Source organism: Opisthorchis viverrini (genome assembly GCF_000715545.1).
Source record: "Opisthorchis viverrini unplaced genomic scaffold opera_v5_480, whole genome shotgun sequence".
Classification (NCBI taxonomy): domain Eukaryota; kingdom Metazoa; phylum Platyhelminthes; class Trematoda; order Opisthorchiida; family Opisthorchiidae; genus Opisthorchis; species Opisthorchis viverrini.
Genome location: NW_008752138.1, coordinates 123,860 through 135,312, shown reverse-complemented (window position 1 = coordinate 135,312; position 11,453 = coordinate 123,860). Strand labels below are relative to the sequence as shown.

General features: G+C 43.8%; 1 protein-coding gene across 1 annotated transcript in view; it reads left to right on the top strand.

Annotated features, from left to right (window-relative positions):
• T265_11312 (hypothetical protein) overlaps positions 1 to 647 on the top strand; it is a gene marked incomplete at both ends in the record, with an annotated part of 6,153 nt that extends 5,506 nt beyond the window's left edge. Inside the window, one exon of the mRNA XM_009177937.1 lies at positions 520 to 647. Within this exon, the coding sequence (XP_009176201.1) occupies positions 520 to 647 (128 nt within the window). The remainder of the gene's footprint in view (positions 1 to 519) is intronic.
• Between the last annotated feature and the right edge of the window lie 10,806 nt (positions 648 to 11,453).

Here is an 11,453-nt window from a genome sequence, read left to right as displayed (position 1 = left end):
AATGGCCACAGACTAGTGATACGATATGCTCGGGGATTGAGGATAGATAACCGGAACCAATATCTTATTGAGACAGAATTCTCATGCTGCTCGAAAGAAACAGGCCTCACGTCGATTGGACGGATATGATGCAAACTGCCTACCGATACAAAGAAGGGACATCCTGATTGGTCGGAACATGGACCAATCACAAGCACTAATTATTGGTTCGGTACTGCTCGCCCCGTAGCTCTATTTGTAAGAATCTCCTCTTGTCTCCATGACAGACTGTCTCAACCTGCCTTGTTTTTGGTATCCCACAATGGGTGAAACAACAAGTCAGTAATCAACAAGAAAGTTTCAAACTACAACACACGACTAATTATGGGGTTAGCCCCTTTGTTTATGATCGTTGGTCCTACCAGTTTTCTTTCTTCATACAGGAGAATTTATTCGGGTTTTTAGTTAGGGAAACTATTGTACCCTGAACTGGATCTCTTTTCTATGATATTCTTTAACTAACTGTTTCAATTGGTACAGTATTCGAGATATCGCAGTATATTTTCATGAGAGAATCTACTCACAAGGTTGCTGAAAACACTTCGACAGCCCACGACCGGTTTCACACATCTTGGGGCTCACCAGGTAAGCGCAGTCCGCGAGCCTAGCAGACTATCAGTTTGCGGTTGAGTGGACATTCCCGTTACCTCTACACGTGTTTATAAAGTTTCTCAAAAGCATTCAATGCCTTCAAAAAGAGCAGTTGTTCGAAATTTGATTTGCATGAAATCTGATTGGCTCGCTGGGAATTTGTGTTGCATTGCGTTGTGTTCTGATTTATTCGTATCAGCTGAATACGTTCACCTTAGTAGTTCTATCATCGTGGAATCACGATACACTGCTCGCCTTGCAGTGAGCGAGGAGAAGAGTTTTTCCCTGTTTCATATTAAAAGTCCCCAATTTCATCAGTAGGATTTCTTTTTTGTAAGTTAGTATCTTCCTGGTAAAACTGTCAAAGTTCCCCTGACACGAGAACGTCCCCTATGTACAGATGAGAGGTCCTGCTTACAAACACTCCTCACGTCGTTCGGCACATGAAGGCATGAGGGAGGGATAGATGTGCCTCCAGAAAGTTCTGAAACATCCACTGACTTGGTTTGCTTAACCAATGCTGTTTTTACAGGGAAATCCGGGTTTGAAAAACGGTTGGCTAAGTTGAGTTTATTTGACTATCCAAAATGTTTGTCCTTTGACGTAGTTTGAAACTTTTCAAAGCACTATTTGCACTCAGGTGACGTTTCGAAATCTAAGCTGTTTGACTTAGCCGACCAACAAATTCGGCGAGGTCCAACAGTAGATGGGTCGAGTTAAAAAGTACTTTTTGTTGTGCGTTTCTGTTGTGATCCGGTGCGTCAGACGGATTAAAGTTCAGTTGTCCGAGCGGTGAGTATATGTTGATCTCACGAAAGTGCACAGGCATTCATAGCATACAACGATAAGATGATTACTCAACTGGACGATGTGTATAGGGTCGTGCCTGATTGGTTTGTGTGAATCCCTTAGCCGATCGATAGATGCAGACAGGGTCAACGATCATGGCCGAGCGGGTAGGCCAATTGCTGTATCTTCAGTTTCCACTTATCTCGTCTTGTCACTGTTCAAGATTGGTTGGGTTCCAATGGATCCTTGCGGTATCGCGAACCAAGTTCGACCTTACCTCTGGAATCCCGCAAGCCCCAATTTGACAAACTTCCATTGTTGGGTTCCCGGACTTGTCCCAGGTTAACAAATCTAGATCAGTTATTTACGACGTGATTGGCCATTTAAATTTGCTGTAACATAAAGAACAATTTTTTTCATCGTAATTTAGCCCAGAGAAATCAACACTTGACACTTTTCCTGAGTCCTACCATAATCTGTTATCTCAAAGAATTTATAAACACTCACGGCTAAAACGCGACAGCTTTTCCGAACGGATTGCAAAAGTCCATGGTACCTAGTTTAACGAACTGGGACCACTCTTGTAACGCGCGATAACATAAAAGGCTTCGTTTATCCCATGGAGTGGTGCACCTATCGGATTCAGGTTTGTGACAGCCAGCTACTCCAGAACAGGCAGATATATACTGTCCCTGAGTATATCCTGCCAGAACATCAGTTTATGAGTTGTTGGCTCCGTTTGAATTTCGAAAAAAAGTATTCCACAACGCATGTCTGAACGTAAATGTTCGCAGGAAATTTGATCCTATCAGTTTCATTGCGTGTCAGTTTATCAGCCGTTTTGACGAGCATCCAACAAATGCGTTTCCAAAGAGATCGACATTTGTATTCGAAAAGATACAGACTTTCGAAATCCAGACTTGAACAAAAAAGAGTAGTTTGCTGTTCTCATAATGACAAAATTTAAGACCAAATTTCTGTGCCCCAAATATTTTATTTTGACAAAACTGTCTGTCGGGACGAATTGTGACTACTGACATTATCAGTTCGATCCCGAGTTATCACCCTAAACTTAGCACGTCAGTCCGGACGCCGCAAGTATGCACGTCTTGAAATGAGGTCAGAGGGATCGATAGCATCGGTCCCAGAGAACCGCATCCAGTCTGGAATGAGTCTAATTTGAACGGGTCACATACTTAGCCCCCGGGAAATCTGCTGCATTTTTCTGAAATGCTGACAAACCTGAAGTCTGTTCAACACAAGCAATGCCCGAAACAAGAACAATGTGATGTCGTATAGGAGGGTGCCGAACGTCCGATCGATTTTATTGCATTTCGATAGTTTGTGGAGACGTGGAATGTGCGATGCAGTACAGAAGCCTCACGGAAAGGCAACAAAAACAGATAAATAAGTGGGTAGGAGATGTGTAGCCGAAAAAAGCATTTCCTAGAGTTGTGTAGGTAACCAAAGCTTAACCAAAAGAGGCTAAACTTTACAACGTTCGGAAGTACAGCGCTCTTCCTAAAGTGTACCCTGTCTAGACTGGCCAAAAACACTCCTTTTGGGAACTTAGTCTCTTACGATCTAGATACAGATCTTTGTCGCTGTGGTTCAAAACCATCATTTTATCTGAACGGAATGAAGGAAAGGCTCACTTGAAACGAAACAATATTAATTAGGGCTGGGTGAATAAGGAAACTGGTGGGCTTTGCACTAGTGGCAGTTTAGAGTGGACTGGTTACACGTCACAGCAAGAATAACTAGCGAATGAACCAGTGAAACACTGTCGAACTATTCGGTGTAAGCATTCGTTTGGTTCAGTCTTATTTAGCTTCAATTTACGGTTCTATTGATTTAGCAGCGTTTTCCATGCTACAAATTCAACTGGCGCACAAAAATCTCTTGGAGTATGCTCTGAGGGAAGTAGCGTATTCCTGTAGGCTCATATTTGCTGGAAGGCCATCGAAGATTTCCCTAACCTGGATGTCTTGCTGACGGGGTCTCTGCTCATGATTGTCTGAAACAAATGAGTGCATCAGTTGTAGCTACTATAGGATGCTCACAAAAGACTTGCACACCTGGAAACGTTACCCGCTGTAGTTACTTTGTGCTTCAGTGTGCGACCCCTTTTATCAACCACTTCCACGAACTGGATGATTCCCTCGACCAATGGTTGATTGTACAGAGTCAGGGACTGTAGTTTGACTTGATTCAACTGGGCCGCACTAAATTCAATGTCCGCCCGTTCAGACGTGAAAATTGAGATGCTTCCAAAGTGCACTGGTAGCGAATTGGTCCCGAGTTCGAACCCCGGCATGGCCGTCGGATATGTGCAGCGAAACTTGGGTCCAGTGCTGTCCCCCCTTTGGTGTGGGCTCGCAAGAATGATTACGTCAGGACAGAAGGACGACTGCTCAAACGAGAATGATGTGACTATGAACGATACATATCCCGAAAGTCCCACAACAATAACGAAAAAATATTCTGTTTTCGCGACAAGGTTGATGAAAACTACATCCTACTGCCAGATTCGTCCCTTATCAAGTAAGTGTAGTCTCCGAGTTACCGTTAAAGTTATGTTCTATTTGACCCCACCCCAGTACATAAAAGAGCAAATGCTTTCAAACTGAGTTGCTCTGTTTGAGTACTCATCTAAATCGCTCTTTAACGATATCGTTCTCTTCTCTACATCGAGTTGCCTGACAGGTTCATTCGACGTCTCCACCACCACCAAGATGGGAAGTGTTTTTTCCGTAACATTGCACACGTAACTGGTGCTAGTCGCTGTTTTGTTTTCTCTAATCCAATACAAATTTTCTCTTTGAAAACTAAACTAGTCGTAGTAACAAAATTTTCTGTGACCTTCACACAATTTCATCAGATGTATCAACAATTCAGTCATGGTTTCACCCGAGGACAAAAAATTGGGATGAAAGCTTCGGAATTCCGTGAAAAAATGCCCTACTTCCTTTTAAATCGTGTCCACTACCTTTAAACAACAGTTCTGTATTTCTTAAATGAATATTACTCATAAGGTCGCTGAAAACGCTTATGAGTAGTGTTGCTTCTGTAAAATATATATTACGATATCACGAATATCGCACCAGCTTTTGTGCAGCACATACGTTTGAAAGACATCATAAACGCGTGGCTTAACTGGGATTAATTTGATTCCAACCTTAAAACCGAATTGGTGTGTATTTCGTGAATTCGAATTGCCGCTTTCGCAAACGGAGAAAAGCGTGTTTTCTCAAACTATTCACAGGGTTCAACAACAGTACTTCTTGTTAAAGAAACCATCAAGCTTCGCTGTCAGCGTACACACCGCTTGTTCTCGAAGGTTTGTGGGGGAAAAAGTCCCGGTTTCAGAATTAGTTGTTCATATCAAAATCACTCTTAGTTCTGCGTTAAGAGTACAAAGAGTTTTTGGTCCCCTTGAGGTGCGGTGATAGGTAGAATGACGACAAAAACGATGAGGGAGTTACCCCCGGTGAACCAGTAAGAAAACTGACCGTCTGTTTCGACATATACAGATATCTGCTTCAGTTTTTTCGTCATTTCGAATGTCTTACGACCTCACGAGGTTGAAAAACTTTGGACGGATATGTGCTTATGTGAGTAACGCGGATCGGTGGTCTTCCTGCCGTCGAATCTAGAATGCGCCTATCCGTGGATTCAATCGCATTGAGTAGTGTGTGTGGCCTCCAAGACAGTGTCATGCTCAGCTGGCTTCTTTAAAAAATCGTTCAGTTGTAACAATTTCGGTGCCTAGCTGCCATAATACCCGAAGGAAGCATGAAGGCTAAGATCCTGCCAGGTTGCCCAAACCTAGACAGGGGAAGTCGAGAGGCAGAGTTCGAACCACGGACCTTCCGGTCAGTAAATTAGCGCTCTAACCACTTGGACCATCTTTCTGACTTCCTTACTGTTGTTCGCTCTCAATGTTGAACGTTCTTTGTGAATAGTTTCCCACTAAGTCCAACCGCCCACTCTCTTTTTGGAAGCATGCCTCTCAGGAGACGACACTCAACCACTTATAGGCGACCAAACCGTTCTTCTCTCAGACAAAGAACAAGTAACCGTTCAGGTGGTATGTCAGCCGGAAGTATCACGAGGGATGTGATAGTGTCAGGTTGCTCAGGCGCAGACAGAAACGGTCGAGATACTGGCGTTGTGGTTGAACCATGGGCCCCCCAGTCACTAAGTTCCCATCTTAACCATTGAGCCACCTCAAGCTCACTCTCCGATATAACACTAAGAGTCAGTATGAATTCCATTCATATGATCGTTTGAGGTTAGCAAAGGCCAAATAGTCAGTCGCATAGTGTGGTCGATAACCCTACACGTTATAGACTCACTGTTAATCCAATTGACAAAAAAGATGAATTTAGTGGCAATGCGTGACCATGCGAACACAACTAACGTGTCTGTGAAGTCAACAATATTTTGTCTGTGACAGAAGTAAAACAAAAGTCGCGATACATGTAAATATTTGTGATTTACCACTCACAAGGTCGCTGACAATCCGTCGACAGCCCACGAAAACATCCTGAAACAACGAAAACAGCCTGAAAAAAAACACAAACGAGAGGTTCAGCTGGGCTCCACGTGAGTCTCTCGAAAAAAACTAAAGTAGTTTGCAAATGAGTGTATATTCGCTAATTTCGTGCAATCTGGTTTCAAGCAAAACATAACGTTGACGGAAACCCGGGGACTGCGTCTACCTGATGAGCCCCAAAAAGGGCGAAACCGATCGTGGGTTGTCGATGGATTTTCAGCAACTTTATGAGTAGTACATTACAAAGATCTACATTTGTCGCGATATCTCGAATCTCGTAGCGACTGAAACATGCGGCGGCCCGGTGCAGCACATTCAGTTGCCTGGAAACATCACAAACTTCAGCTGGGTCCGGGTGAGTCTCTCGAAAAAAAACCAAATTAGTTTGCAAATGAGTGTATATACACAAAAGTCATTTGGATCTTTTGTGTACTGACAACACTTAATTGATTTAGGCTGTGGAATTACTGTGGCACGGTGACCTGAATCTCTTACCGCCATTTGACTGGTGAAATATTAGTGGTGAGCCCAAACATTAGGTAACAGAACTGCCTAGACGTGTCACACTACTCACAAGGTTGCTGAAAACGCCTTGACAGTCCACAACTAGTTTCACCCCTATTTGGGCTCATTATGTAGACCTAGTGCCCGAGTTTCCGTCAACCACATGGTCTTTTTGCATAGGAATTGACTAGCTTTCAACAATTACTTTCATTTGCACACAAATTTGGTTCTGACAGGAAACTTCCGTTGAAGTGGACCATCATAAATGAAAGATTCAGCTGGATTCAGGTGAGTCACCTGTCAAAACCAAACATGACAGAGCTCTTGTGGATGAGAAATCCAGGAACTGACCACTTGTGTTTGTCCTCTCGAAATGGTCTAGATAATTTAGGTTGGGGATGAATTTTTTTGAAACAAAAAACCTTCGAGAAGTAAGTTTATGAAAATTATATTCTGCAGAAGTCCGCAAGTTTTATTTCTTGCTGGCAAAGACCGGTGCACCAAATATTTTGAGGAAAGTCATTCTGAATTGTACAGTGAAACGACTCAACTTTGGCAAAGTACGGCCAGATTCCGACACTCTGACCGTTGATTTCGAGGTCTTTGTCTTGGCTACCAAAACAAATAACACCGTTCTGAAAGCAAAACAACCAGTAATAAGTCGGAACCAAATATGAAAGTCGGCCAATCGACATTCATTGAGATTGAAGACTGCCTCACTCTGTTTCTCATGGATGAGAGCATCACATGGTGAATCGATTTTGAGGGATTTGTTTAATGAAACCGTGGCAACCAAAACCACTCCATTTTATTCCAATCCCAGTGCCCTTCTGGTCAAGTCACACCAACCCGAGTCAAACTGCCGGTTTGAAAATTGGGAAAGCCGGGAACGATGATGGTCCCAATCTCCCATCTAATTAGACTGCCTCCCCAACCTCAAGGATTTACCTCCGGAATAAGGGGCACTGCTACAAACTAAATCAATAGCATATTTTCGCTTTTTTTCGCCAGCATTAATACAAATCATCGAAAATCGCTCCATCATAAAATTTGGTCGATCCATCTCCCTTGGATCCTAGAATTTGACAGCCTAAAAAGGAAACATCACGAGCGGTAGAACTGTGATATCTCGTAGGATGTCATATCTATTCGGAAAAAGCTTACGTAAAGGATAGGTCTATGGATAAGTTAAAGGCTACCATAACCACTGTGGTGGATTCTGTTGGGAGGTTAATCCATTATTCAAGGTTCCTGTAGTTATGAATAATGTCTAGGCACCACAAGCCTTGCTGCAAACAAACGTTTATGAACTGTACTCATTTAGTAACAAAGCTTGAAAAAAGCTATAGCACGAATTTTTCACCTTGTTTCTTGTCCGGGAAAGACACCAACACTCGACTTTGTGAGTACTGTAGAGGTGTCTCTTAAAAGGCGTCAATCTGAAGCTACTTCACGCGGGAGGTGGAAGTAGTACTCCTAAATGGGGGTAGCATCCCATGAGAAGGGGCTTACGAGAGAACCACTGCAGTTTCAACATCCAGCCGAACCCCCATCCCAGGGTCCAACATCTTCCAAGTTCGTCGTAGCTATGGTCCACAGTCTGATCGGACCACACAAGTCTCGGTACTGAGCCAATCACAGCGCTGTGGCCTTGTAAGCGTTCAGGGTAGCTCAAGTGCGATTGGCTGTATGGATGCCGATTTCCAGGGCAGCGGATGTAGCGATGGTTACCGGATGATCAACACGGAGAAATGGGATAATCACAAGAGTCCAGCTAGAAATACCACGACCACTAGAATTGTGTAGGAATATTTTCACATTTCAGGCGAACATCCCATCTCACCCAGTTCAGTGTCGGGTGTTCTCCTAAAGCTTTTCGAGTGCCCTTACACTGAGCCCCATACCAGTCATTCTCCAACTGGAGAAACTGGTAGTCTTTTTAAAATTTCCAGAAACCTATTTTGCTCAACCAAATGACCAGATGAAAGCTGATTCTCCTGAAAACATACGTTCGGAATTGATCCAAATCATTCGCGAACTAACCTCGCCCCATTTCATTTTTTGATCGATTTGATCCTCTTTCAATCATCGCTATCCAGGAACGAATAACTCTGTAGTCACACCAGCTGGTTGTCAGTCATGGTGAATTTGGGAGGTCTCACGCTGATGCTTATGACAGATGACAGCAGGAAGGATGTCAAATTTCACATTTGTATTCGATCTGATTGGTGCTGAGACCTGCGCTTGCTTGACTGATTGGACTAACGGTGTAACACAACTTGTTACTAGGTGGAGAATTCCACCGAAACTTGAGATGCTCTGAGAAAAGTGTGTGAGAGAGAGTGCTATATTCTCAGTCCGTTTAACTGTTTTTTGTTTCCGGTTGCGGTTTTAGAGTACACTGGCACGATAAAAAATGAATCATAACTCACGCATGAGAGACATTGTGACATTCAGGAAAAAAAGCCTTGACAATAAAGTTTTCCCCATCTCATCTTCTGGTCAACACAGATAAAGAGTTTGTAATGCCAAAAGTAAACCGTATATACAGACGGAAAAGAGATAAACCGGATTTTTTATTTTCACGTATTGACTACGGAAGTCCCAGTGCGAGTACGACAACCAGGGGTAGATCGCCCTTCATAATGAGACTGATAAAACGGATTTCCTGTTGACTGTGACCAACCTGGTTTTCTTATTCGTACTGACTTTATGTTTTTGGTTTCACTGATTGACCGACGGCCACGCGAATAGACCACGGAAGTCCCAGTGTGCATACGACGGCCAGCGGTAGATCGCCCTTCATAATAAAACTGATAAAACGGATTTCCTGTTGACCGTAACCGGCCTGGTTTTCTTAGTTGAACTTCTACGGATACTTGTCGGCGAGAGCAGTTTGGCTCTAATTTCGTCTACAGAGCGTATTTTTCATGCCATTTTGGATACCACACAGCCGACCAGTTCTCCCACCTTAACTAACCATGCCATATGCTGTTTTACTCATAACTGAACTGCGATACACCTTTTTATCCCTAAGGTCTCAGCTTGCTTTCCTTGGCAATGACTTTTATCGATCCGACAGAAACAGTACTCGTGAGCAAGGGTCCTCGACGCTTCTTTATTCTTTTTTTAATCTTTTATTATTCTTTTTTATTATTTTTTTTATTCTTGCGTCAGCCTCCTTCATCTAACTGTATGACACCCTTCTCAACCGGTCACACGATTCCCCATGTCTCACTTGATAAGTGATCGTTTTGGACTTTTACACTAGCCATTCAACTCCCCTACCTCCACCGTGGCTCACCTTACCGACTCAGCCCGTCACTGAAAAGTACAGCTTATAATGTAATCGTAGCCGACAGAACGTGATCGGTCGTCGTACCTGTGAACATTACACAGAGTTTGCCTACTCATCACTGCAATTCGGATAGACTCAAGACAAGGCGGTCAACATATCCTCCAGTTTCCGTACTGGCTAGGTTCCATGATCACCTGATCACCTCACAGGCTTTCTTCAATGGTCCCAATGCAACTGTTTGTATCCCCAAATCCCTTTAATTGATGCCTCAACCCCTTCGGATCTTTCACTACAAATGACCCCATCCAAGCAAGTTGAAAACGATAAGACCACGGTATCTTTAGAACTCTTACATCCACTTTGTTGTTCAAATTCAAAATCAACGTCAGAATGGGAGAAAACCTCAGTCTCAAACAGTTGCAGGAGTATAACCATATACTGACGTGTGATATCAGATCAGCAGCTTGCTTACGGGTTGGAACTCCATGTGATCTGGAGCAGAGATCTCATGTATCCAGTACTGTTGAGATCCAAGAGGTGAAACTAAGTTTCCCTCGTACAATTTCTCTGATGACCAGTCGAGTGCGACAGGTGCTACATATTTCAACCTGTTGTAATATCCAGCGGCGTGTTTCGCTCTGCGGATCTGTTTGCGTTGGCCGACACACGAGTGTAATCAGTATGTTGAAACGGTTGGTCACAGGAGATGACCAGAAAAAAACAACGTTTGTGATGATGCATGTTTGATCAGGGCTCCTCGTCTTCCTTTCTCTGATGACCAGTCGAGTGCGACAGGTGCTACATATTTCAACCTGTTGTAATATCCAGCGGCGTGTTTCGCTCTGCGGATCTGTTTGCGTTGGCCGACACACGAGTGTAATCAGTATGTTGAAACGGTTGGTCACAGGAGATGACCAGAAAAAAACAACGTTTGTGATGATGCATGTTTGATCAGGGCTCCTCGTCTTCCTGAATCTCAAGGGACGTGTGTATCAAACTACAGTACGGGCTGTTTTGTTGTATGGATGTGAGACTTGGCCTATTCGAGCAGTGGAACTGAGACGACTTCAGGTGTTCGACAATCGTTGTCTCAGAACCACAGCTCGTGTGGGTTGGTGTCAGCGAATCCGTAACGAGGCAGTTAGAAGGCGCGTGTTCGATTGCGCAACGGGTACTTCCATTGAAGAATGTGTCCAGCACCAGAAGCTGCGTTGGTTGGGACATGTGTTACGTAAGCCGAACCATCGTTTGCCGAAGAGAGTGCTGTTTTCCATGCCCAACTCAGAGTGGCGTAAACAGAGAGGTGAACAACCCTTGACTTGGCAGAGGAGCATGAAGGAGATCACGAAACGCTTGGGTGCTGTCGGTGCTACTCGCCTTCCAGGATGGGGACCGCGTGATCCTCACTGTGCCTGCTTGGAGACGCTACAAGATATGGCTGCCAACCGATATCAGTGGTGTTCTTGTTGTCAGTTTCTGTCCAGATTACCTGAGTGAATGTCTGGAGGTGTAGGCACCTCGGAATGATTGTGTTAAGCTAGCACTAAGTCCCTCCCCCATCCACCTTTATTCTTTTCTTTACAATAAGGCTTTCAAATAAGTCATGGCTGTACGGCAGTGAAGCATTGGTGTTGAGCACTGATGTCATGCTGTCGTTGATGATGATGATGATGA